Here is a 25,040-nt window from a genome sequence, read left to right as displayed (position 1 = left end):
AGTCATTCAACTGATCATATGTAGTAACCTACTTAAGGTGAGCTGAACTGTTCTCTGTACCCACTGAGCTAAATACATACGCCTGAATGTGGAGCTGAATGTCATTCTGGGGCTGTTGAAAACACGTTTACCAGCGAATTCTATTGTAAAGACTAATACAACCACAAACTGAAGTTTTTGAAATTTGAGAACTTAGAAAAACATCTGTCCATAAAATAATTCACGTGTGCCAAAGAAGACATGGCTAACAAAATGGAACTACAGATAATTACTTCAGCCATCTTTTTACTGCATGACAGTCATGCAGAGTTTTTGATTTTGTCAAAAGTTATCCTTACAGTATACAAGAATTATACTTTCTTATTTAATCAAATACTCTGAAAATGATTATCTGAATGCAGTATACTCTTTACTCTGAATTATGTAAAGATCTGCGTATGTTTTTCTATTCCAGGAAATGTCAAAGTGACAAAAAGACAACACTGTCTTCACACTCCTCTATTTAGGCACAGCTTGTTCATCACCAATGAGGTCTCAAAAGGCAGGAATTCAAACAACAGTTAGAACAAGAATTCAATTAAAGATCTAGAACAAGGATAAAGCTATGTTCGTGTGGACAGGATAATGCCACACAAGCATTGTATTCTTCTTATCTGCCTTCCAGAGCAAGGCAATTGAATAGAAGCATTTTTTTTTTTTAAATCTACATTTCCTTATTGCCAGCCTATGATTGCACCACATTTTATTTATTAGCATTTGGGTTTATTGAATCAAATGCATTACAAACGCTTCATAAATCTCTATATAGAGACGAATTAAGTTAACATCAGACATTCAGTGAGAGCCCAGAAACTGCATGAAAGAAAAGCCCATGCTATTTTATTTACACATCGATATAAGAAATTTGACTATATTCCCAGTTTCTAGCAAAGCAAAAAACTTAAAGCTAATTAAGTCTCCAATATATTCTGTAACGGTCTGCTCCAAAAAAGAATAAAAAACATAAGATAATACTACTTTTTCAGCTTGTCGCAGCTTTACAATCAGAGGAAAAAGGAAAGCCTAAAAATCCTTAACTAGCTTTGTAAATTCCATCCAACTACACTACATCCCAAAGGAAAATCACTATTAAGTACTGCCCACTGAAAGCACTTATAAGTTATCACTTAATAGTGCACACATCTTACATAACTGATCTTCTTTCGGCAAGTTACATCTCTAACTAAAATTTCTTAGGTACGATATTAGCATTTTTAAATCTCAGTATGATAATCAAAAGAATTCTTGAATTACACACCTGAAGCAGGAGCCTAAGATTCACTTTATTCATGTACATACTCACCTTACTGAAGTTTTTTGTATTAAATTATATGGTCAAGATTCCACTGTCATCAACAAGCAGGTTTCAAAGCCCCTATGAGTTGGAAGGGAAAATCAAAGGCAGCACCTTATCATTCCTTGAGATAAAAAGGATCTCAGCATAACTTTTCTACATAGTCTTATATATTTCTCTTATACTGGAATTGAGAAATAGTATGACCCATATCACTTAAATGACTACGGATATGGACATACAATCGACTAACCCAAGACTATCTGGTCAGATAAGGTATAAGAATTGGTCATATGGATGCTGACATTAAATAGACAAAGCCATGGCTTTACCTCAGCTTAAACCAGTCAAAGTCTGAGCTGCTGTGATCCCTCCATTTGCTCAACACCTCAGGTACCCTCTTTCTGTCATGTGTAGCATTCACAGTATTATATAAGCCTAGTGAGAAGATTCAGAAAAATGATCCAGCTGAAAACTAATTGGGAGGATTTGTTTGCAGATAGATTAGCCCTCTGAAGCAGCTCAGTGAATAGCTGTGTGATAGTTTGTGCTGACGTGAAGAGAAGGGAAACTGCATAACAGAGAAGGGCAGACTAACTTAAGGTGCTGTAAAACTATGTTGGAAATGCAATTTAGACACAGTTAGCTTAAACACCATGAGGGTATGCAAGGTACAATTACTCATTTGAGAAGGAAAACACAGCTTTGTTATGTTTCTTGCATCTTTAATGCCTTAAAAATTATAGTAATAATACCATAAACTTAAGATGATTGGCAAGTGAAGGACAGTACTGCACACTGAGACATATTATGGGATTTTACACTTTCTTCTGAAGCATATGAACTCGGACGATTTCCTGAGGCGTATCAGATTTGACAGAAATTTCGATGTTGAAACAAAACATGAAGGCAGTTGTCAATAATCCTTAGCAGTGTCTTCCCCATCACCCCACTCGGACCCCCTCCCCCCCCCAAAAAAAAAACCCACCACCCCTTTTTTCTTCTTTAAGAAAAAAAATTGCTTGGTAAGCAACAGAAGGAATAATGCCTGGTTTTCTATGGGTTTTGACCTGCATCCTCCAGCCTGTCCCCTACTCTACATTCCTGCTATTGTTACAGCAGCACYCAGCTGTTTGGCATTGTATATGCTAAATATGATATGCAAGCTAATACCCGTGCTTTGTCCGCCTGCTGAGTGCTCACTCCTGACTTAGTTCCTAATCCCATACTAACTTCCCTTCCTACAGAAGAGGAATTCTTGAATCAGTCACTCTTCTGTTCTCCTAAAACCCAGTGTGTAACAAACATGTAAAAAACAAACAACAACAACAAAAAATACTGAAGATGCCTTTTGTCAAACAATTCTCAGAACATAAAAATAAGCGTAGCTGAAAGAAGAAAGTTAAAAAGGTAATGTTTAATGCTTGACAGACTTGTAAATTAAAAATTATTCCAGTGTCCTCTTGGTGATTTGAATACTCACTTGCTCCACTATTTAAACTGCTCCATTATTTAAGGGACCTTTGGTCAAATCAGTGCTAACATACTAAAACATGGCTAGTTAATCATCAGCTAACAGAAGAACAGCTGGTCTTTAACTCTCTAAATGGACCAAAATCATAATTCTTCCCAGCCCATTTTCTGAGGTTACTTCTGCAACGTCCCACAAGCACAGATAATCTGTTTTAAATTCCTATCACAACAATGTCTGTACTAGAATCTGAAGCATAGCTTCCATACTATAACCTTGATATTTTGAGTCTTTCTAAGCAGGTTAAGTACTAAATAGTTTTTAAAACCTTTCTGAAGAGTTTTCACTTTGATCCTGGAAAGTCCTAGAGCTTTGTAGCTTGTGAAGCTGAAGTTAGTTTTCACCCAGAACTGAGACAGTAATGCTAGCAGACTATAAACCATTTTTAATCAAAATATACCAGTATTCTTTATGTTAAACATTTAGAATGAAGTACCAAATAATGTTTAGCAAATGTTCATTTTCCACTCCACCATCTTTTTTTTCCCCAGGTGCAGAGGGAGAGAATATCAGTATTTTTCCTTTAGAACCAGCTAGTCTTTACATTATACTTTTCTCACCTCACTCAGGTATAAAAGATGTTTTTAACACTTAAATGTTAAAAGATACTTACTGAGAAGTTCTAATCCTCATCTTCACTGTCTGAGCAAATAACAAAGTTATGATTTTCCCCACTACTTCTCTGTATTTTTGCAGGCATTAAATAATTTACATTTTCCTTTCCCATATGTAAAAATTTGAGGCGCTATCTTTTTGTCTGAATTAGTTATTAAGCACGTAAAAAGAGAAAATTTCTATTAATATAAATATTGCATTTTATCTTTATCCTGAGAACAAATTTTATGAAAAATCCTGGACCACCTTGGAGTTCTAGAAAGAAAGAACTTTCTAGACTTAAATACCAACTCTTTCATAAAATTCTCGTATCTATACCACTTCAAAATGCAACTGCAGTTGACTATGCCAAATTGCAGCCCTTTCTCAAAATCAAAGCAGTAAACTGTTCATCCCCATCTTCTATAGAATTCAGTATTTTCTCAGGTATTTCCTAGAAGGCGTAACATGATCTTAGCCAAATTCTTTCCATTTTTAAGCAAAATAAACCAATAATGTTAGAAGGTAGTGTTAGGTACCAACTTAGAACAAACAGACACCAAAGAATAACATTTTCCTGAGAGGTACAGCAAGCATTAGTTTGCTTTTTGCACACTTTTCTGCCCCTCACTCCCCAAACTTCAGAATTGTCATTGTTCAGAATTCATTGTCACAAACTAAAATTGGCGCTTATCTCCTAGGTTCAAAAATCCTTCTGTTGTGTTATAGCTACATGAATACCCAACAAAGTGAAACACAAAACAGACCCTCTCTTGGGAAGAGGAAGAAGAGAAAAAGAAGAAAATGCTTTTGCAGAAGTCAGGATTGCACAGAAATCCACATGTATCTGGCAACTGTGAGACTCTGCATTTTAATAATTGGTTAATTTTTAGGATTAAGCAGGTCTAAAAGGTATTAATTTGATACATAGAAGATGAGTAGCAGCATGACACCTTTCCTGATAAATACGTGTTCCAAAGTACAATGTCAGTCCTCAACTTTTTATCTTGACATGTCAAAAATGATTAAGTGCTAAAATTTTTTCCCATGCCAAATAAGTTTATATCTTTTGCATCTAGATTTTAACATTTCAAATATCAAAGGGAAATCTTTCTCATTACTTCACTTTCTCTCTACATATTCATTGCATGATCATTTAAAAAGTTTAAATCCAGTTTCAAGACAGTTTACATTAGAAAGTGTATGTGTTAGAAGTATGCACTGTGGAAAAATCTGTCCTATACGGTATCAAAATTTATTAAAATCATGTCAATCAAGGAGATACAGTATAGATTCCATTCTCCAAACAGAAATGTATCAAAAATTTTACATTAGGACAACTAGAAAAGAAACTCTTAGAATGAAGAACATTTTAAGTTCAATTAGATGAATATCCATTGGTAGTTTTAAAGAACAAGGTGCATTATGTATTTAAGGTTTTTTTCCCAGCTACAAAAAGGACTCCTTAACTAGTCATGATTGGATCAAGAAAACAAACATTATTGTTTGTAGCAAAAATAGCAACATCTAAATAGACTGACCTGTATTTTATTTCCTATACATTTTAGTAGCATGCTTTAGTTTGATAATTAATTGTTACTATACCTTATTGGCACCTTGAAACAAAGAACTAAATCTAAAATAATAGCTCTGATGTGACAAAAGTGTTCCAACACAGTAAAAATTCAAAAGTGCATAAATTTAACCTAAATAAATTTTAGCCCGAGACTGAAATATGAAACAGATCTCTTTGTGGTAAATGATAATGTATTCATGCAATTCAGAAATGTATGCAGAACAATAGTAATCTATGTGATATTTTAAAATATCATGATTTCTGGTGACATCATAAACCATAAGTTGAAAGAATTCTGACACATTAGCACTCAAAATACACAAAAGTAAAATTACTGGTTACCTAAAAACTTCAGTGCATTCTTCAACAATCAGATTTTAAGCACTGTGACATTATAAAGTACCTATGGAAATGCATGTTTCATACAGATTAAACATCATCAAGTGATGAATTAGGTACGACAAAACAGCACACTAATTACGAAAATGTTCAGCTACAGTTACTGGTAAGTTACAGGGAAATGTATATAAACACGTTTGGATAATCTATTAGAAATTAAATACAAAGACTTTACTAAAACCAAATAAATACTAAATTTTACCTTTTCTGGATTGTAATATAAAGATTTCAAAGTGGTAAACAAGGGTGGACAGCCTTTACTGAAGTTAACCCTCAGGAACTTATCCATTAGTTCTCTAAATTTTTCACCTAGAAACAAAAGTGTATTTGGTTATATGTCAGTGATTTCAAGTGTTATATAATTATAAACACTAACTGGTGTACAACTCTGGATAACAGAGTAACTGAAGAACTGCAAATAAGGGTTGTCATGTTTCCTGTTATTAAGAATAAGATGCAAATACTGCCCTAAAAAAGAAGTCCGAGTAAAATGCTTAAGTTGCTTGTGTTTACAAAACTACCAATGGGAAGACATGATAACAGTCTTCAAACATGTAAAACCTGTTAAAAAGGGAAAGCATTAACTGCTGGCTACACAAAATGTAGCAAGGGGTATTTAAATAAACACTGAGGAAAAAAACTAATTGTAAGAGTAACTAAGCACTAGAATAGATTACCTTGGAGATCTCATAAAAGCTCCATCATTGGAAGTTTTTATGATTAAGTTAGACAAATTTGTATTAGGAATAGTGCAGATATAATTTATCCTGCTTTGAGGAAGAAGGATGGATGAAATGAACCCTCTACCTCTCTTCTAGTCCTATTTTTTTTTTATGAGCAGGACATGACTTCCGATGATAATATGATTGTTTCTGGAATCAGAAACAGAATAGAAGACTGGGTTTCAGAAGAATAAGCATCATATCAGAAGCACCTTTACAAAAATAAACTGGCAGAAAGCTAGAAAAATACCTAATTATTTGACTATATTTTCAGTTAAAATCACAGCACTTGCAGTATGATACTTTTTCGAGAAATGCTGTTGCTGAAAAGAGCAGTACTTCAAAGAGAAGATATCCAATCAGAAATAATTGCTTTTCATGTTCTTACTACTATGAATATCAGGGGTAGCAGAATGACTTCCTCCTCCTGTGATGATTTCTGTGATTTCAATTTTTTTTTTTTTTTTTTTGCTTTGCATAGGGATGAAGCTGCTACACCTCACTGTGTATTTTGGTGCAGACTTCTCCAAATTTCTAAAGAAGAAAGTGCTACACTTCACTTAATGCTAACATATACCCACAAAACAGTTGAAATAAATTTCAGTTTATTAAGAATGTATTGACAAATTTGATTAATGGATCATTTTAATAAATACTCAGAAAACGAAGACATTACTCCTTTGTATACAACATTCTTAACGTACACGCCACCAATTCTAAATTACCCTACATTTTTACTGTTACTGGCACTATTACTGCAACTAATGGAAGTAACTTAAATTCTTCCCTGGTTGCACTAAAACAAACTGTTAAATACAGAAACTTCTACTATCTGTGGATTGGGGTCAATTACTTGGCTTTAAGCATAGGCTTTATCGCAAGTGGATTAAAACCTGGTTCCTCACACTACAAGAAACTGCCCTATATGATCAAAACAAACAAATAAAAAATCCATCTCACTTTCTCAGTTTCTCCTGTTGAATTGTTCTACTTTCTATACCTAATTGAACAATTTTAATTAAGGCATTTGTTTAGAATGTAAGAAGGCAAAATTCAAGTCCTTATTAAGTAAATGCTTACTTATAGAAAGCTGAACAGCTTCAAAAAAACAGACAGAAGTGTACAAAAAACAGCTGGCACCCAGTTAGGACACAAAGACCAAGCTTAAAGTTTACTCTCTAAACGAGGCACAGCAGGGAGCATAGGAGCAGCAGATCCACAACAATGTAAATTACTCCCTAACTGGATTGCCAGACTCCAGCCTCCTTGGTCAGTCTGAAAAAAATAATCAACCAACACACTCTTTCTCCAAAAAGCTGATTTTCAGCTGGATCAAGAAGCTGATCTGTACCAGTTTCAGCATGATGGGGATGGAGTGCATGGCAAGGTCCAGGAAGGAGCAGGATTGCCCTTTTCATGATCGGCTGCAGTTTAGGGTGTTTTAAGTCGATTCTGAATCAACAGATGACAGCTGCAAGCAGCTGGTCACTGATCACCCTGGGACAGCAATCTCATTTAACCAAAAACTCAATCCTCTTGAAATTTGCAAATACATTTCTGCAAAAAGTTTCTGTTCCTATATCTTAACATGAGTATGTCATCACGTAACTGTTTTGTCAACAACATTTCTGATCTGCTGTATTTATAAACACAATGATAAGCCATTTGGGAAACAAATACAGACCTATCAGAAGATTTTCCACAAGCCCCAAAATAGTCCTATATATCCGTGACTGATACAAGCTTAATGGATTAACAGAAACACAAGTTTTAATTCAGGGAAATTCTTATTTGCCATGAAACACTGCAAAAGGTAATTAATCTACTGAGAGATTTTTCTCGACTCTGATTTAACCGTGAATTATTTTGCTTTTATTTAGAGCATTGCTATAGTAGGTAGGAAATAACCATTATTACTAAACATACTTCTACTTAAATGAACAGTAGCTATGAAATTGGACTGTCAAAAGTGATAAAGTAACCCAGCGCAAAACATTCACAGTGAAATAAAGTCAATGACAAAACATCCTATTAATAAAATTATGGAAGAGCATTTTGCAGGCTATTTCCTTGTTTGCTATGTATTAGCACACACAATTTTATTTTATTGTATTCCAGAAGAAAAACAATTACTTGTCACATATCTTTTCAAATCCAGCTGAACCACCTTAAAATTTTGCCTTTGTATTTTCAAAGAAACTGAAATATCTGGGATTTAAGAAACACATGTTAACTTCACAGCTTATTCTGTTATGAGGCAATTACAATTTTGTGACTGTATACAAGAAAGATGCATACACATTTAAACTCCTGAGCATCACAAGAAAAGGGGACAGTTATGCTGTGTAGTATTTAAAGCAACAACATATGCAATGCTCCGTAAATGAGCCAAACTAAAAACTAAACTCAAGAAATCAAAGGCATGAGCACAGATATTGGGAATTTGCAGCTCAACTTAGTTTTCAAGTGTGTATTTCTGAATTTGTGTACTTTATATTTCTTTCCAAAATTTTTCCATTGGAGCTACAGTGTATATATAGCTATACTCCAAACCTATATTTTTTATGGAATTAACTATTTCATTTAATCACTTTCCTTCCATTTTGGAGGAGCATAGCTTGCTGGGGCTTGGGGAAGGGTTTATTTTTAAAAAGTTCCCTCCAGAACTCAGGATATCTGTGCACTGCGGTTCCACACAACTTCTAAAAGGACAGAGTCTCTGAAAAGAGTTAGCTATAGAATAAATTATGATAAAATAAAACAATTCACGCTACAAAACACTGCAGACCTACCTTTTTTCCTGTTCTTATTGAATTATAAACACAAAGCTGGTTTACATTGTAGATTTACATTTGAATGGTTCTATAAGAAAACACTGCACACCAATAAGATACTTGGTTTCATGAAATTGCTTTGGTGTTTTCTGGTATATCACCACTCTAACAACTGTTAGGAACTTCATCAGGCCTGTGCTATTGGGATTGTTATACGCATCTTTCAGAACTGGTTTCAGAGTTTATAAACTTGAGGATGGGCTACCTCAAGCAAAAAGAATTTGCTTCACCTCCACAGTGTATAATTTTAAGCAAACAAGTTTTAAGTCAAAAACGTACAAAGAAATCTAGATTGCTAGAAGTCTGTGTGGTAGCTAGACTGTAATTAGTCCTCTAGCTTCTACTGGACTTTTACATTTTACAGGCAATCTACACTGCGGAATCAAGACCAACTGACTTTTCCCCTCTAAAGTGAGCATTGAATATTACCACAATTTACAAATAAGCTAGGATATATAAATCTATTCCTCTAATTCAATAGCTTACTACACTTCTACCTTTTAGCTGATGACAATTAACTTGCATGATGTACAGACACAGAGAAATTATGCATAAGAGTTCTTAAAAATCTATGCACAGTTCTGTACTGTAGTTTTATCAGTGAAAACAACATTACATGTTTGGTACCATCATAATAGAGTGTATGAATTTTTGCTCTCAACTCCTGAAATACTTAACAAATATATTTTTGTCTATTCCAAGAGAAATGCATACATGTCATTTGTGTACGTGTACAAATAGGTATTAAACGCATATTCAACATCCTGACAAAAACTTAAGAAAAACAAGCAAAAAGCTAGTAGTATTACGGAACAGATATGCAACTTGTTACCTGAAACAAAGTTTAAAGGTAATCTTCTAGGTGAAACTGCTCTGGGATGCCTTTTACTAACATCTTCATAAATTTGAAGCCTCTCTTCTAAAGTGCCTATTATCAGTAAATATAATAGATATAAGTAACAACAGCGATAAAAATATGTTCTTCTAAAGGTTTTGAAGTATTGAGAATCAATATAAAATTATTATATAATTTGGACTTGAAACAATTTAAACATTTCAAGCTAATTTTTTCATTTAATTGCAAACACTACCGCGTGAAACAGTGTATGCAAACACACTATACATTTAGTATGCAAGAACCAGCATTAATCACTATACGAATATTACACTGCAAACAGAACAATTACCTTGCACCTTCAAACACACAGTACTAGAGTTTGTTTTCTTTCAGTTATATACTGTGTGGACCCATTCATAGTCATTTGACATTCGTAGCTTTAGTTAACTGTTTTACCACTATACATCTGTTTCAGACAAATACTTAAAGCATTTAGAGAAATACATTGTATTTCTAAATCACAGGCCTACAAATAGCATACTATACAACCATGCCTTTATTGCCTTTGCTGGCATCAAAAATGTGGGACAACACTGTCAGGGTAAGCACTCAGCACCAGAACTGTCAATACCTCATGTTTAAGTAGCTTTGCTTTTGTTAAGGTTTTCTTCCCACTCCTCCCCTTTCCCCCATAATATGCTTTGGAGCTCCAATGTGGTTAGAACTTAAATAAAACGAATCTGTTGCTTTTGAAATGCCACGTTCATATAATTAAAATCAATTTTGCTTAAAGATTTTTAAACTCACCAAGCAATTTAAGTACAACCGAACGTTCAGATCAAGATTACAGCACAACATATGTTTAATAAATACATCTGGTTTCTTTTCAAAAGGAAAAGAACTTAATCTTGTCACTGAGCTCTGATGTTGGGGGAGGGGGGATATGTTACCCAGTGTCTCCAAGAGATGTGCAATTCTAAGAGTAATATATTAAAATAACGTTAGGATTGGAACTAAAGCATATAAAAAACCCTAATTGAAGTCACAAGTTGGAGCTCCAGAACTTACCATGGGGGAGGAAATAGTCCTAAGAACACCTAAAAAATAAAGTAGCATTATTAGTTATATAAATTAGCACAGTTTTAATCAGGATTTTAATGTCAAATAAAAATAATACTGCATTGGTTCTTTGTTAAGAAGTACGCATTTACACATCAACACATTCAGTATTTCAACTGAATCATCAAATACTTGGACAATTTATTTTCTGAGATAATAATCACGATCTTCAACTCTATGGATACACTAGGAAAAAAAAAAACTGTCAAAGGGCAAGACTGGTCTGTGTATAAATGTAAGAAATGTAATTATCTTCCAATCACAAGCCATATTTTCCGGCCTTATTAAATTCAGACTGCGAAACTTTCTAAAATGAAGCTGGTTGAAAAATATAATGCAGCTATAGTATCTATGAATAATATTTTTGTGGGCTTATGATTTATGATGTCATCAGAATTACTCCAATAAAACCTCCTCTAATTAATGAATTGTGAAATATAAGGAAACCATTCTAATGCATGGACTGGTACAGGTAAAACCTTACGAAAGTCACTACTGCAATATATTTATTATAGTATCTATTGCTGCAACACTGTAGGTTTTTTTTAAAGCAATTAGCTATTTTTCTGGAAGGTCAGAACAGTAATAACAAGAACTAGCTTCGGGGGCAGGAAAAAAAAAWTTATCATGCTTATCACATTTTCCTCCAAAGAATACCTAGCTTCTAATAAAATTAAATATCTTTAAAAGGTTGAAACAGGTGTTTTTTTCAGTATTTCTCTACATGCCCGTAGAAAGAGGTATCGCCCCAACACATCTCAAAATGACAACTCCAACTACAGCCATGTACCATAACACAAACAACTACAACATAGGGAGCAATGAACTGCAATTTGGTTTCCATATTCATGCATGCCAAGGAAAGGCTCTTTGAGTAAGCACATTAACAAATGCCACATTTAACTCCAATTTCTATAGAAAGACTCACTATTGGTATTCACATGCATATATCTTTTTTCAGTGAACAAATTTTTAAAATGGATAAACAGGACCGTCCCATTCAAGATCAGAAGGAATAGAATTTTTTTGCTGAGAAAAGCTTCAATCTAAAACTGTAATATCATATCAACAAGAGAGGAAAGTTTAAGTATATTTGTGTATCATACATATTTTCAATATATCAGCATATCATAACTTACTAGGTTGTAGGGCCTTTTCCAAGCCTTCATAGTAATACCAGTTTTCTGCATTGCGCTCAATTAACTCCTTGTATACTTGACCAGCTTCTTTTAGTCTTCCCAACTTCAGTAACACTTCTCCTAAAAACAATCCAGTCAAAGCGTGAAAAAAGTTCTAAAGAACTGTGAATTACATGAAAAAACACCACTGATGGTTTGGAGTAAAGTTTACAAAACTAGGTGCATAAAATTGGGTTCAATCATATATAGATACTTAAAAAGAGGCTTTATTTGTCAAAGGCATTTACTTGTGCATTACAAGTGCTACTTGAAGTTACCACATGTAGAGCCGTCCAACACAATTTGGGGGCATTCAGCATTTCTGAAAAATAACCTTATTTGTTTGAATGTTTATATCTGTGTATTGAAGCTAGCTGTTGGGATTATCACTGACCAGCAGAAAAACAAGCAACTATTCTTCCTTTCAGGACTCCAGCAACTAACTGTGCTGCTTCTTACTAACAGGCTACACCTATATTTCATACCAACCGCAACCAGTTAAATCACACTGGTTTGCTGGTAAGTTAAGACTGTGCAAGCAATGAGCAGTTAAAGAGTACATGCTATTGCACTCCATAATTTTGCATATTCAGAATTCAGTAGGAGTACTTCAAACCCACAAAACAACTGTTGGCTGTTTTTAATTTTAACTGAATATTAAAGTTGATTTTTTTAAGTGAGGCAATACAAATAAATGCATTAGAAAGTTTAAGAAGGAAGCAAGAATCTGATACTTTAGTCCTAAAATCAACACTTATACCACAGAGAATTCTTATTCATAAGACTCTTATTATTCATTAGATTAAAACTGAGCTATACTAGTTTTAACTTATAGAAAGTTCTCTCTATATACACTTTAAAATCAGTATCTCTGATACCTCCTCTTTTCCAGTATCAATTCAGATTAAACTACTTGCATTCACTATCCACTTTGATAGGCCAAGTTATAAGAACACATAAATGCATGTCTGATGTTACTAGTTTCCTTAGAATAGCTGTTTTGAATTGTTTCAAAATTTCACAATTTTTTTTCAATGCTTTATCATATTTGAAAGCCAGCAGCAAAAATTTAGAACAAGATTGTCTGGAGAAAAACAATAACTTACCTTTGATTTCTTCTACTATTAACTTATCACATATTTGCTTTTCATATGTCTCTATATGTTCTAAAGACTCTTGAAAGAGATCTGCCTCTCTCATCACTTGATTTTGGTATAAAATCAGTTCACTGTATTCATAATCTATTTTATTAGGAGGAATCTGGGAGGAAAAAAAAGCGATGGGTTAGTTAATATATACCATCTACTTGTACCTCAACTATATGCAATATTACAGAATATGAGATTGAGGCAACAGAAGATATCACACCTATATACCTATCTAAATATTAAAAATGTAAAATTCACAATATTCACAAACAAATTAAATTAATTCAGGATATCCATTGTTAGAGAAGAGTAAAAAACATATACTCTTTTTTTTTGTATTTCACTTTTTCTATCATTACAGCCAGGCAATTAAAAACAGAGTCTTTGTCTTTCCTCATACAGTTTCATTAAACTTGCAAAGATCTTGGTAATCTCACTCCTCCTAAAGGACTAACATACTCCACAACAATTTTGACACGAGTTCTGTAGCAGGATTGTGGAATATCACAATACTTCATTTCAGCATACCAAAAATTCTGGACCAAACTCTTTCCAAAAAGGAATGAGCCACCCAGACATTGAGTACAGCTTGACAGATGGAGTTTTCAGACAAGGGCGCACTTTTCTCTCCAGCTGAATGGTCTCTGTACTGCCCTTTGCTCCCCCTGAAAGTACAGTGCACAAGCATGCAAAGACTGTTTTCAATAACACATAATCCTTTTGAGGTCTGCTGCCAGCTGCACACATGGGACTTTGCCTACAGGCTATAGTAACACTGGTATGTCATGCCCCACCCATTGATGCCTCACCCACCGAAACAGGATGACACATACAAAAACATTCCCTTGAAGGGAGAACTCCCTGAAACATTATTAGGCAATGAAAAGTCTTCCCGGAGTCATAATAATTATTTCATACTAAGTACTCTTCACTAGTATACACTGAAACTACTTCAATTACCAGTGAATTGCAAAAATTTCAGAGACCAAATGCAGAAGCCTATAAACAATGCCCAGTAGGTCTAGGCAACAGTTTACCATGCAAAATACACTGCCTAATTTGATATTGTAGAAGGAAAGACAGTTACAGTCTGTATGTTTATATTTTTCCTAATAAAAACAAATAAGAAGCAGCTGAGCTTGATAAATTATGTTAATGATTTTTTTCCCATGACGCTACATACTGTTTCTTTCTGAGCAACGAACATTTGTAAGTTACACTGGTCCCCAAATGGTTTACTGTTACTTTTCTGCTCCCTGAATAATGCTTCTCCATCTGCCTTATTTAAAGAACCAAGTAAATAAAAAATACAAAATAAATATAAAAATATAAATATAAATAAATAATAATAAATAACAAAAAACTATTAAACTGGTTGAAATTAACATTCATATTAGAAGAATCTTGTCCTAAAGCACTATTTCCATCCCTTCTCTAAGTGCAGATGAACTGTACGAGATTTAATATTTTTGCAACATGCTCTTTGAATTTTCAGATGCAGCTTTTACAGACTGTAATTTTTTTTAGAAGATGTAAAACTTTTCTATCAAAAAAAGAAAAATAGGAAATGTTCTAAAAGATAACGTAACTAAACAAAGCATTGTAAAAATGTAGATTCAACTCCGAACATCAGTTCTGTGGCTGAAAATAACAGCATTCAAATATTTTTAGTAATTGTTGGCATATTATAACAAATAATGGTTTATGAAATAAACAGCCTAAACTTTGCACATATCAGAGTCAGCAGCTAGCATATAATCTTATCCATTTCATAATCAAGAATATTTCCTCTATCTCCATCTGCATTTATTTCCGCTTTTGCTCAATTTTCATCCAAACTAAACACCAAATAACACTAACAACAAAATGTTGTTACCCAGAAAGCATCACCTGCTTCACAGAATTTACACATGCAACAGGACTAACAGTTTAAGCATGTCTTCCTCCAACTGCAGACATTTATCAGTTATCGTCACTGCAATACCACAGACCTGAGACTACAGAGCACCAATTTAATTCTTCTTTTATTACCTTCTTTATAAAAATGTCCTCCCCTCCGATACAGTACCCTTATATCTAGCACCTAGATATAAGCACACCTTGTAGACCTTAAATTTAAAGGGATTACTCCAACAACCTTCAAAATATGTTGCAAAGGCACAAGAATCACATGTAAATTAACCTTCTCTCAGCTTTTCTGGCTTGGCAGGACTAACATAAAAAATTGTGAAATGCCAATAAAGCAAATGAACTACAAGGCAAATCTACTAGAAAGATACTGTACTTACCGTCAGTCTCAGAACAGAGCTACACCTTTACAAGTATGTTAAGAAAACCCTTTTTTATAGAAAATTTTGGAATCTAATTAAATTAATTATCCTTTAAACATGCAATTCATCAGGATAGAAACAGCTTATGATCCCAATACTAAGCCTGGACAATCAAATCATCTTATAAAGAAAAACAGATTCTATAAGATGTGTTTTTTAAATCATTATTGTTATTGCTGCATGACACATCTGATTTTTTTTTTTTCCAGAAGAGTTATGATTCTTGTGGACAAGATTTCCAATCTTGTCTTGAAATCAATTCTGCTGTTTCAGAAGAAATTTTCTTCCTGTCCTGGACCAAAAAAGCTTTACAACCAATGAGATGCCCTAGCATAAATGTCACTGAAAGAATGTGACAAGATGCAGCCAAAACATACCTAATAGCAGACCCCCAAAACTCCAGAGGCTTTCTGTCCATATCTGTTATTGTGGGCCTGATGCAGAAATTAGGAATAAAATAAAAATTAAGAATAAAAATTTAGCTCTGGAAAAGAAGAAAGGAAAAATCGGATATACAACAGTAAAACAAATAGCATAATTGTTTTACACCTTGGTTCCCAAAGTTCAGATTCTAAAGTGACTTTTAAATCATCTGATTTAACTTGTACAGCACAGGTTGTTACATTTCCTGCAGTGATATCTGCATTCAGTCTCATAACCTGTTTTTGATTGAAATATTGTGCATCTGGCTAATTTAGTTTCCAGATGGCAGGCAGTGCTGATTTAGAGACACAAAGAGACAGAAAATCCACCATTTCCCGTGATACAACTTAACAATTAGAATAAAACTGTCCATGGTAAAATGTGCTTTATTAATCATTTGAATATGCTATTCAGTTTCCAGCCACTAGTTCTTATGTTTTTCCCCGCTAAACAATCTTCTTAGCTATTATTCTTCCCAAAGACAGTATCTATGCTTTGAGCTAAAATCATCTAATTTTCTTTTGCTTAAAGTAAGCAAATGGAATCTCAACCTTAAACTGCAGGGCATTTTCTTTAGCCCTCTTATCTTTTCATATTGTTCTCTTCAATTCCCAACATTTTTAATAACAGAGCCATCAGAAAGTCTTGCTCTCCCAATAATATTTTATCAGTGATCTACAGAGAAAACCCCTGCTTCTTCTCAGAAATACAAAGGTCTTAACTGCTTTTCACCCATAAGTCTGCCTTAAGGGGACAATTTTACAATAAAATAAGCTAACTGCATCCTGGACCAACAGAGGCAGCTCAGTTCCTTCTATCATACCCTTTCCTCTTTGTCCCTCTCACCTCACAGTTGTTCAAGTCCAGCCAATCAATCCTTCAAAAAAGTGCTTATTCTTCTGCCACTTCCTGCTTCCTGAACCAAGCCTCCATGAACCAGAAAGCACTGCACAAGGAAGCAGTGGGGGCATACAGTAGAGGTCATGCTACTGCTTTTGGCAGCAGCTTGCAGTTTGTTAGCTCAGATATGTTATAGTACATCTGAACATCTTAAGATGCATACATCTGAGCATCTTAAGATACTCACCTACAATAAAATGTCAGCTCCTTGATCTTTTTCTTAATTTTACTGCTTGTTTTTGGCTGTTTTAAATCACATCTAGATTGGCAGAGCTCTGAGTAATCTAAGTAAATGTATGCAGAAGCCCTACATCATCATTATTTACCAATTAATATGACAGCAACACCTTTTACAGAACAGATTTTCTATTTGCTCCTTTACTCATTAACAACAATGGTAAACAGCCACTTACATCAGGCCTAATACAAATTGCCATGAAACTCCTCAGAAACATTGGTTTGATGAAGATTCCCATTCAGTAGTAACTTTGAAACCCTTCAGTCATTCAACCTTCCTTTTAACAGTTTGACTAGTGACATACAATATTCAATCAAATAAGTTACAAAAGTTTACGTGTTAAGTCTGAGTGAATACAAAGTATGGGGCAAGAGGGGAGATTTGGAAAGCAAAGTCAGAAAGAAGTGTACCTTCTCAGAGATCCATGGAATATTCTGAACTCAACCATTTTAAGTGCATCATCAGCGTACAACTGGCTCAAGGCATCCATGGACTGTTAAATACCCAGAGACAGCACAAACAGCACATCCGGGAACTCTTAAGAGCTAAGTATGGCAAAACTGAGCTCAAATTTTGCCTAGGCTCTCCCACCTGTTCTGGACCCAGTGCAGCCATATCTCTTCAAGTGGTTATGCTCTATGTGTGCCTGCACAGCAAAGCACAAGAGCACTGCCCACACATCTTATCTTTTTGCAAGAGAAATGGAAGCTAACAAGGTTATCTTCATATGTTTTTTTTGGGAGGGGGAGCAGGGGGAGAGGAGGAGTAGGCAGTACATCACATAACTGTATCTACCTGTCTCAAAAAAGAGAAAAGGTTTGACATGACTAATTTTCTATAAACATGTGCTGTCTGACATTTATGGCATATTTCTGTCCTTTAATACTTGATCAACTTTTCCATAATTTGCTTGTGAACAGCGTTATGCTAAGCAACAATTAAACAGCTCACATTGTTTGTATTATTCAATTTATGGAAATTTCCCAAATATTGCAAGTTTTACTAAAAACTTGCATCAGAGCTGGAAATCAGGTCAGGCTTTTTTTTTTTTTTTTTTTAAACATCATGATACCTTGCACAACAGACTCCACAGATTTAAAATGTTTTTCTGTGGTAGATGGTATTTAAACCTCGTTTAGCTACTACACTGAAACTCCTTTCACATACAAGCATATTTACACACAATTTTTTAGAGAAGACATGAGCATTAATGGTATAACCTCCATTCTCTCCAAAGGACCAATACTACTGTTAAGATCTCTTAGTCCTTTGAATTCATAACAATTCTCTACAATTCATCACTTGCAATTCTTCCTTTTACCATCTATTATATATTATTTCTAATTCCAACATTCATTCAAAATTAAATTCAGATGGGCTTTTGTTGACTCACTGCAGAACCATGATTTTTTGGCTGTCAAACACTCATAAACAATGACCCAATTTTCATTTAAATTTCTTGTTTAAGTTTTTATTCAACGCTGGTGTTATAGCTCTTTTGAAATAGCAAGTTACATATCCCTGGCTTGCAATGTCTTCTGTTGACCACATTATATATCATCAGGATACAAACACTGGTCCCTCCCAGCAACTACTTTCTATTAATTACTTAAAATGTTTAGTCTGCTTCTGGCTCTCAGACACAGTTATCTCAGATAGGATATGACATTGTTAACAAAAACAACAAAAAAAATCACAATCTATAGGACGGGTAATATTTTAGCGCTTGCTGCATGATGCTTCCAGCATGTCTTCCAAGCCAAAGACCTCCATTTCTCTTTCTACATTCCAGAATAATCAACACATCCATTCTGTTCTGTTAATTCAGGGTTTATGGTCGAGAGTTATTTGTAACAGAACAAGTGAATAACATCTCTCTCTTAAGAGGTTATATTCAGTGATGTCAGTGTCATATCATTTGATTTATTCCAACAAGTTTCAGTGACACCAATTCTTTTCTCAAAAGAAAAAAAATCCTAACTCTCCTTTCATGCTCCCTTGACACCAAGCACAGATTTTAAGTGCATAATGCACAGATGCATACAAAACAATGAAAAAGTTTCTTTTCACTTTCTTTGCATCAGAGACATTCAGATGATCTCAGAAAAAAGATGCGAGGGGAGAGAAAGAGTGCATGAGTGAGCAAGCAGGAACAAGAACGAACATGCATGCAACATTAAACAGTACTTTCTGAAGTTTTATCTGCTATATTTCAAGAGACAGGTTCATTACAGGTTTTCTTTGGTTAAAAGTCTCACAAATGCTAAGTTACTAAGTTGCCACATCAGCCTCTTCTTACACCCTCAATCCTAACAACCTATTGCCAGGGAACAGGCAAGCCTATATAATTTGCATCAGCTGCTAGCTACTGGAAGAGATTTCAAGGARCTAAATGCTAAAAGCAAAACCCTCCACAAATAATAGAAATTTCTAATTCTTAAGTGTAGTTATTCAGACTCTGTCTCTTTTATACAAAAAGTGAGCGTTTTCTTTCTATAATAGCAAGTCTTACCTGTTGGGTTTTTCTAAACTCTTCAAGTAGTTTTAAGGCCATATCATAATCTTTCAACAAATGATATGCAATTGCATATCCAATCCAGGAAGCCCGTTGTGTGGGGCGCAGCTGAAGTAGCTGGTATCTTGTCTCCTTGAGTAAAAGGAAAACAATTTAAATCCACATAGATGTTAACAAGTCATTAAATCATTTTGATGATTTAGTGCTACTACTGCTAATATTTTTAAAGGTCTTTTAAAAGAAGTTTTAAGTTCAGCAGTTTTTGAAATTCTATCAATATAGTGAAAAGCAGCATGTTCAAGCTATATAAACCTGCGGATTAGACTGTAAACATAGATTTTATGCTTCATGCTGCAACTCCTATCTGTTGTCACACAAAAGGTATCATTTTTGAAAATACCTCTTAAGGGCCTAAACTCTTTCCAAAAACAGAACTTTGGAATCTCTGAGAGGAGTTTCCATCAGAAAACGTGAACTCACTGCTACTGAAAGGGAAGTCCCACTCCCCTCGCACCCAGGTACAAGGTTCTGATCCTTACACTGCTCCAGTGCTTCTCAGACCCCCTTCCTGAACCAGTCCCGCTCCGTAAGCCAGGGGGTTATCTTCTTGTCTTGTATTGGTGAATTTACCACGCTCACTGAAGACCAACTAATGCCAAAGTCCACAGTCCAGGCCTCTACCTCACATGAAACAAAAGTAACATCTTTCCCTTTGGCAGCCAGATCACTTTAGTCACCTTTGAAACCACTGACTTGGTTGTTAAGCATATTTTAAGATTTTATTTACGATGAAAATCTCTGTTGGGATTCAAGAATTCAAGCATCACAAGACAAATTGCCCACATACTCAGTAAAACATAATCTGGCATTCTTTACACCCCTGGTTATGTCAAGGCCTCAATGGTCCATGAACTCTAAACATGAACAGGGCTTCAAGTTTCGGTTTGGGGGCGGGGAGGGGAAGGACCACAGTATTTAATAATGCCCTTCAAGAGAGATTCAAGGCAGTTTTAGTATCAGAGCGAAGTATCTTTCAAGATTCTATAAAAGACAGTTTTATCCAAAACATTTCAAATTAATGTATTTTTTAATATTTTATTTCTTGAAACAACAACCTTTCAGAGGAATGTGGAAATTTTTGCAAAACTGGTTCCTATAGCTTAGAAATCTCTATTTCAATAAACAAAATAAAGAACTAGAAACAAAATTACTAGTAGTAACAAAATTAATAATGGAGTAACAGAAGAATACTAACAGTAATAGAATTAAATAGGAATTTAAATAGAATACTTACTCTATATCCTTCTAAATCCCTCATCTGAATCTGCAAGAGAGAGAGATCTCTCAAGATCTGTAGATTATCTTTATCTAGTTTGAGCGCATTCCGATAGCATTTGATAGCTTCATCGTATTTCTTATCAGAACGCTGCAACAGACCGTACACATGCCAACCTAATGCACGTTAAGGAAGACACACACACAATTCTCACAAAGTAACTGCAGCGCACATGTCTTACAGACCAAACAACTTGATATTTTCCTTGAAGATCAGCACTGTTATAAATTGAGTTTGATTACTGCAGATTACTGACGCTACTGATATACATTTTTAAACATTAAAAGCTTCCAAATTAACAATAAAATCACTTCCAATATTCTGTAAAGTCGTATTCATTAACTCCCTCCAAAATATTCAATTACAGAAACAACTGTGGTTCACAGTCTAACAGACAGGGAAGAGTCATTCCTAGAGATATATTGTTTACAACATACTACTGTAATTACAGTAGAAATTTTGATTCCAAAAGTGTCTCATTCTACCAATACAATTGCTGTAGAAGTTTTACTCTTCCCTACTTGTCTATCTGCACCCTCAATTAGTCTCCAGATTTTACAGTAAGGGATAAACACAGAGCTATATTTGATTGAAAAAGGAAATTTTAGCATGTCTGTCTCTTTTTGGTTGCCAAACATCCTTGTCAGATTCACAGCATCCCAGATTTCCAGAACTACTGTGTCATTTCAATAGACTTTTCTTTCACATGCATCCTCGTTTACCCTGGAAAGACTTTGAATTCAAAGCATGAAACCAACAGATGTCATAGCAACACATTACACTGAGCGTGTTTGCGTCAGTCTGAGAGCCGTATGAAAAGAAAGATCACTTAGCAAGATCTACTGTTTGCTACTCCAGGTTAGTACCTGCTCATTGAGGCAGGCAACATCTTCCACAGTAGTAATTCTGAACTTATTTTGATCTTCAAATTAAAAGTGGCTCAAAAGTTCTCATGAACTTCTTCCACATGCCTTCCAAAGAAGCAAAACACTGCAAATCTTGGGAAGGGGTATATGCATCCTTCACCCACTCTCAATTAAAAAGATGGCACAAAGAGCTCATAGTGTTAACAGCCAAAAATTTAACAAGAGTTCCTATTCTACTGATTTGAAACAGAAGCAGCCCTCCCCTCCAAAGAGTCAGTCATTTTGAAACTTTTTGTTCTAAAGTAAGTTGAGAAAGCACATCAAAAAATTCAATGGGTTAACCTGGTCAGATTACCCTAGGAAGCAGAACTACAAGACAGATAAATTCTTTCTCTCTGAAAAGGACTCAACTCCTGAAGTAAGTTCTAGATATTAAGAGATAAAGCAGATCTGTAATTATGAAGAATAATAACGATATCAGCATGACTCCAGCCAAAAGAAAAAAAAAAAAGTTGCAACAATTAATAATCCAAAGGAAACTTCTAAACACAAGCAAGAGACCCTGTTTTATGCTTCTACTACAACAAAGTCATTTCAGCTGGCTGCATGACAAAGAAAAACTTCATATGCATCTTTGAGACTGTCTTCCATTGCTGCCATGATGATTTAAGACTAAAAATGATGGGGGGACAAAATGATGTTGGATGTAGTTGTAGCAGTTGGTCTAATACCCTTACTTCTCTCTGTGAATCCTGCCCTATGTCTTTGAGTTCAAGTATTCAGGACATGGATCAAAGGCACATGTAGTACCTTAACAAACCAGCTTCATGAACTGTTGATAGAACCTCGAGTGGGAAGATTCAGTCCAAAAAAATTTGTGTGTACTTAACCAGTGTACTTGGGACTAAAAATGATGTCTTGAGTAACATCAGGAACCACTACTGTTACCCAACTGGTAATCTAGCTTAACCCTTTGCAAGTCGCATACTTCACCAAGCAATCAAGGTTTTGTGTTTTTTAAAAAAAAAAAAAAAAAAAAAAAAAAGCATAAACCCATTTAGAAATGTCTGTACTACTGCCAAGCATGAGAAGTTATAACAGCTGATACCAGTCATTAAAACAAAACGAAAGACCAACCAGAACTGTCTCCTACAATAAACTGGTCGTATTTTTCATGTGTGCCTACAATGTCCTGAAAATACAACATGCTGCTTTTTGAAACATTTACTCTTGAAATAAGCCTGGAGCTCTAACCCACCCATGATTCAGGTTATATCTGGAATGGGCCACAGGAATTGCTTAATGTTGCATAAGAATTAAAACTTTCTTTTACTCCTCCACAAATCAGAACTAGCTGTATTTTATCACCCTCTACCAAGTGCCTTTCAAAAGAAAAAAAGTCATAACTTCGAGAAAAAGCATAGGCACCTTAGAAAGTTACTAAAAAGAAATAAGAATACGTAGATGTACTTTGTGCCTCCATGAAATCAGCTGCTAGAATGAGGTGACTTGAGTAGATACAGCCAGCCTCTCCCTTTAATCCAAATGACAAGAATTGAGCTCATGCAAATCAGAGACTATCTGGAGATAAGGAGAGCTTCAAGCTTTCATCAGAACTTCATGGCTGATCACAGGCATTTGCAAATGATGTAGAAGGAACCTTTATTAAAAGGCTCAGCTTCGGATCTCAGTTTCTTCAGTTTCCTCATGGACTACAGTATGTTGTCTTCTACGCTTGATTCTTCCTACATACTAGAGCCCACCATCAGGAGAGATTGAGATTTAGACAGCAACACTGATGTTACAGCAGTTGTTTTTAAAGTGTTAGAATAGAATAGTTTTGCTATTTCTTAAAATACCCCAAGATAACAACTGAGAGAATTGTGACAACCCTTGGATGCCTGGCCTAGAATTAATTCAGCGCCAGCTATCTTCTGCTCACTAGAAAAGCGGTTCTGCACAGATGGATACCTCACAGCTTATGAGGGGACTCTGTAGAACTGGAACAGTTCTTAACCTTCTTGCTTGCAAGTGAGAGCTAGTTCCACAGACTATTACCATGGATGTAGCCTGAAAAAAGAACATTTGTGGCTAAGAGGATTCAGATGAATTTACGCTTCCTTTGAAGTCAGAAAAGCCTTGTAGCCCTCTTAGTGTAAAAGAAATTTAATAAGTAAAACAATGATAAAAATCCACTAAACTCATAATAAAGTCAATGTTTTAGACTAAATCAAGGAAGTGTCCCCCTGCCTCCCTCCCCAAATCAGACTGAAACAGCACGGATTTTTCCAGTGAGCCCTCCAGCATTTGCAGGCAAGTCTTCTGAACAGTTTTAAGAGTCAGTGTGGATTCTGGACAAGAGTTAGGGATGCTGATAGATCCTACTCTGCTGTTTTGTTTAGGAACCAGAACCCTCAAGCTTTCTTCCCACATACCCTGAATCTTTTACTCCCTAATTTAAGGTGTAAGAGTTCTTACACACAGATGAAAATAGCTTTGGTATTCCTTAGATGTTCAACTTTCAAGATATAGCATATTAAATTCCTATAGACCAAGAAGCACAAGTTATATTTGTTTGTTATATGGCAGATCTCCAGTAACCCTGATGTCCATGTGCGCTTTTTTTTTTCCTTCCAATCTCAAACTCCCTGGAGGTTTGATATAGGAAGAGTGTAAACAGCAAACCCTTTGTCTTAACTGGATGGCAATCAGAAACTGTTTCTTTCAACTGTGATACATTAGAAATATTTTTTTGGATGGTAAAAACTTTAATATTTTATGGGAAGTCTGCCCCTGAATAGACTTCACATGCAACAGAAATGCATATAGAGCAAATTAGTCATTCTATATAAATCTTAAGTAGCCTCCTAGCCATGGCATAACAAACAGAAGCTACTCCCAAAGTTCTTGTGTTTCATGGGTACACATTTCTGCAAGGCAAGCTTTTAGAAGAGATGTGTCAAGCCAGAAGACCTACACCACTACCACTAAGACTTAGTAGCAAAATAGGTATTTTCATAGCACATCTAGACTGGATTTCTTATACCATGCTAGAAAAATGTACCTTTAGAAAAGGTCAGATTTTACAAGAAATAGTTTTCTGCAGAAAGCAAGTGTCAGAGTCTTTTTGTAAGTAAGAGACACTTATATTTAAGAGACA

At 35.0% G+C, this 25,040-nt stretch overlaps 1 protein-coding gene across 20 annotated transcripts in view; it reads right to left on the bottom strand.

Moving 5' to 3' along the window:
* The window catches only part of NAA16 (N(alpha)-acetyltransferase 16, NatA auxiliary subunit), a 75,389-nt gene that overhangs the window by 36,328 nt on the left and 14,021 nt on the right, over nucleotides 1–25,040 (bottom strand). For 10 of the 20 annotated variants that reach the window (XR_003252361.1, XR_003252360.1, XM_026058934.1 and 7 more), the window contains 6 exons: nucleotides 20,973–21,130; nucleotides 19,676–19,810; nucleotides 13,231–13,384; nucleotides 12,086–12,205; nucleotides 9,822–9,917; nucleotides 5,636–5,742 (listed from right to left, as the gene is read on the bottom strand). Coding sequence is in view for 14 of the 20 variants with exons in the window: in XM_026058934.1 (XP_025914719.1) it covers nucleotides 5,636–5,742; nucleotides 9,822–9,917; nucleotides 12,086–12,205; nucleotides 13,231–13,384; nucleotides 19,676–19,810; nucleotides 20,973–21,130 (770 nt within the window). In the remaining 6 variants the exon portion in view is untranslated. Of the gene's footprint in view, nucleotides 1–1,342; nucleotides 1,415–1,451; nucleotides 2,191–5,635; nucleotides 5,743–9,821; nucleotides 9,918–12,085; nucleotides 12,206–13,230; nucleotides 13,385–13,800; nucleotides 13,938–15,979; nucleotides 16,037–19,675; nucleotides 19,811–20,158; nucleotides 20,407–20,972; nucleotides 21,131–25,040 lie in introns of those variants that run through there. The other 10 variants (XR_003252362.1, XR_003252364.1, XR_003252363.1 and 7 more) reach the window with 6 other exon arrangements.

The sequence above is a fragment of the Apteryx rowi genome, unplaced genomic scaffold (assembly GCF_003343035.1).
Source record: "Apteryx rowi isolate R43461 unplaced genomic scaffold, aptRow1 scaffold_150, whole genome shotgun sequence".
Classification (NCBI taxonomy): Eukaryota; Metazoa; Chordata; class Aves; order Apterygiformes; family Apterygidae; genus Apteryx; species Apteryx rowi.
The sequence above is the reverse complement of the archived record's forward strand: the minus strand, read 5'-3'. Positions and strand labels throughout refer to the sequence as shown.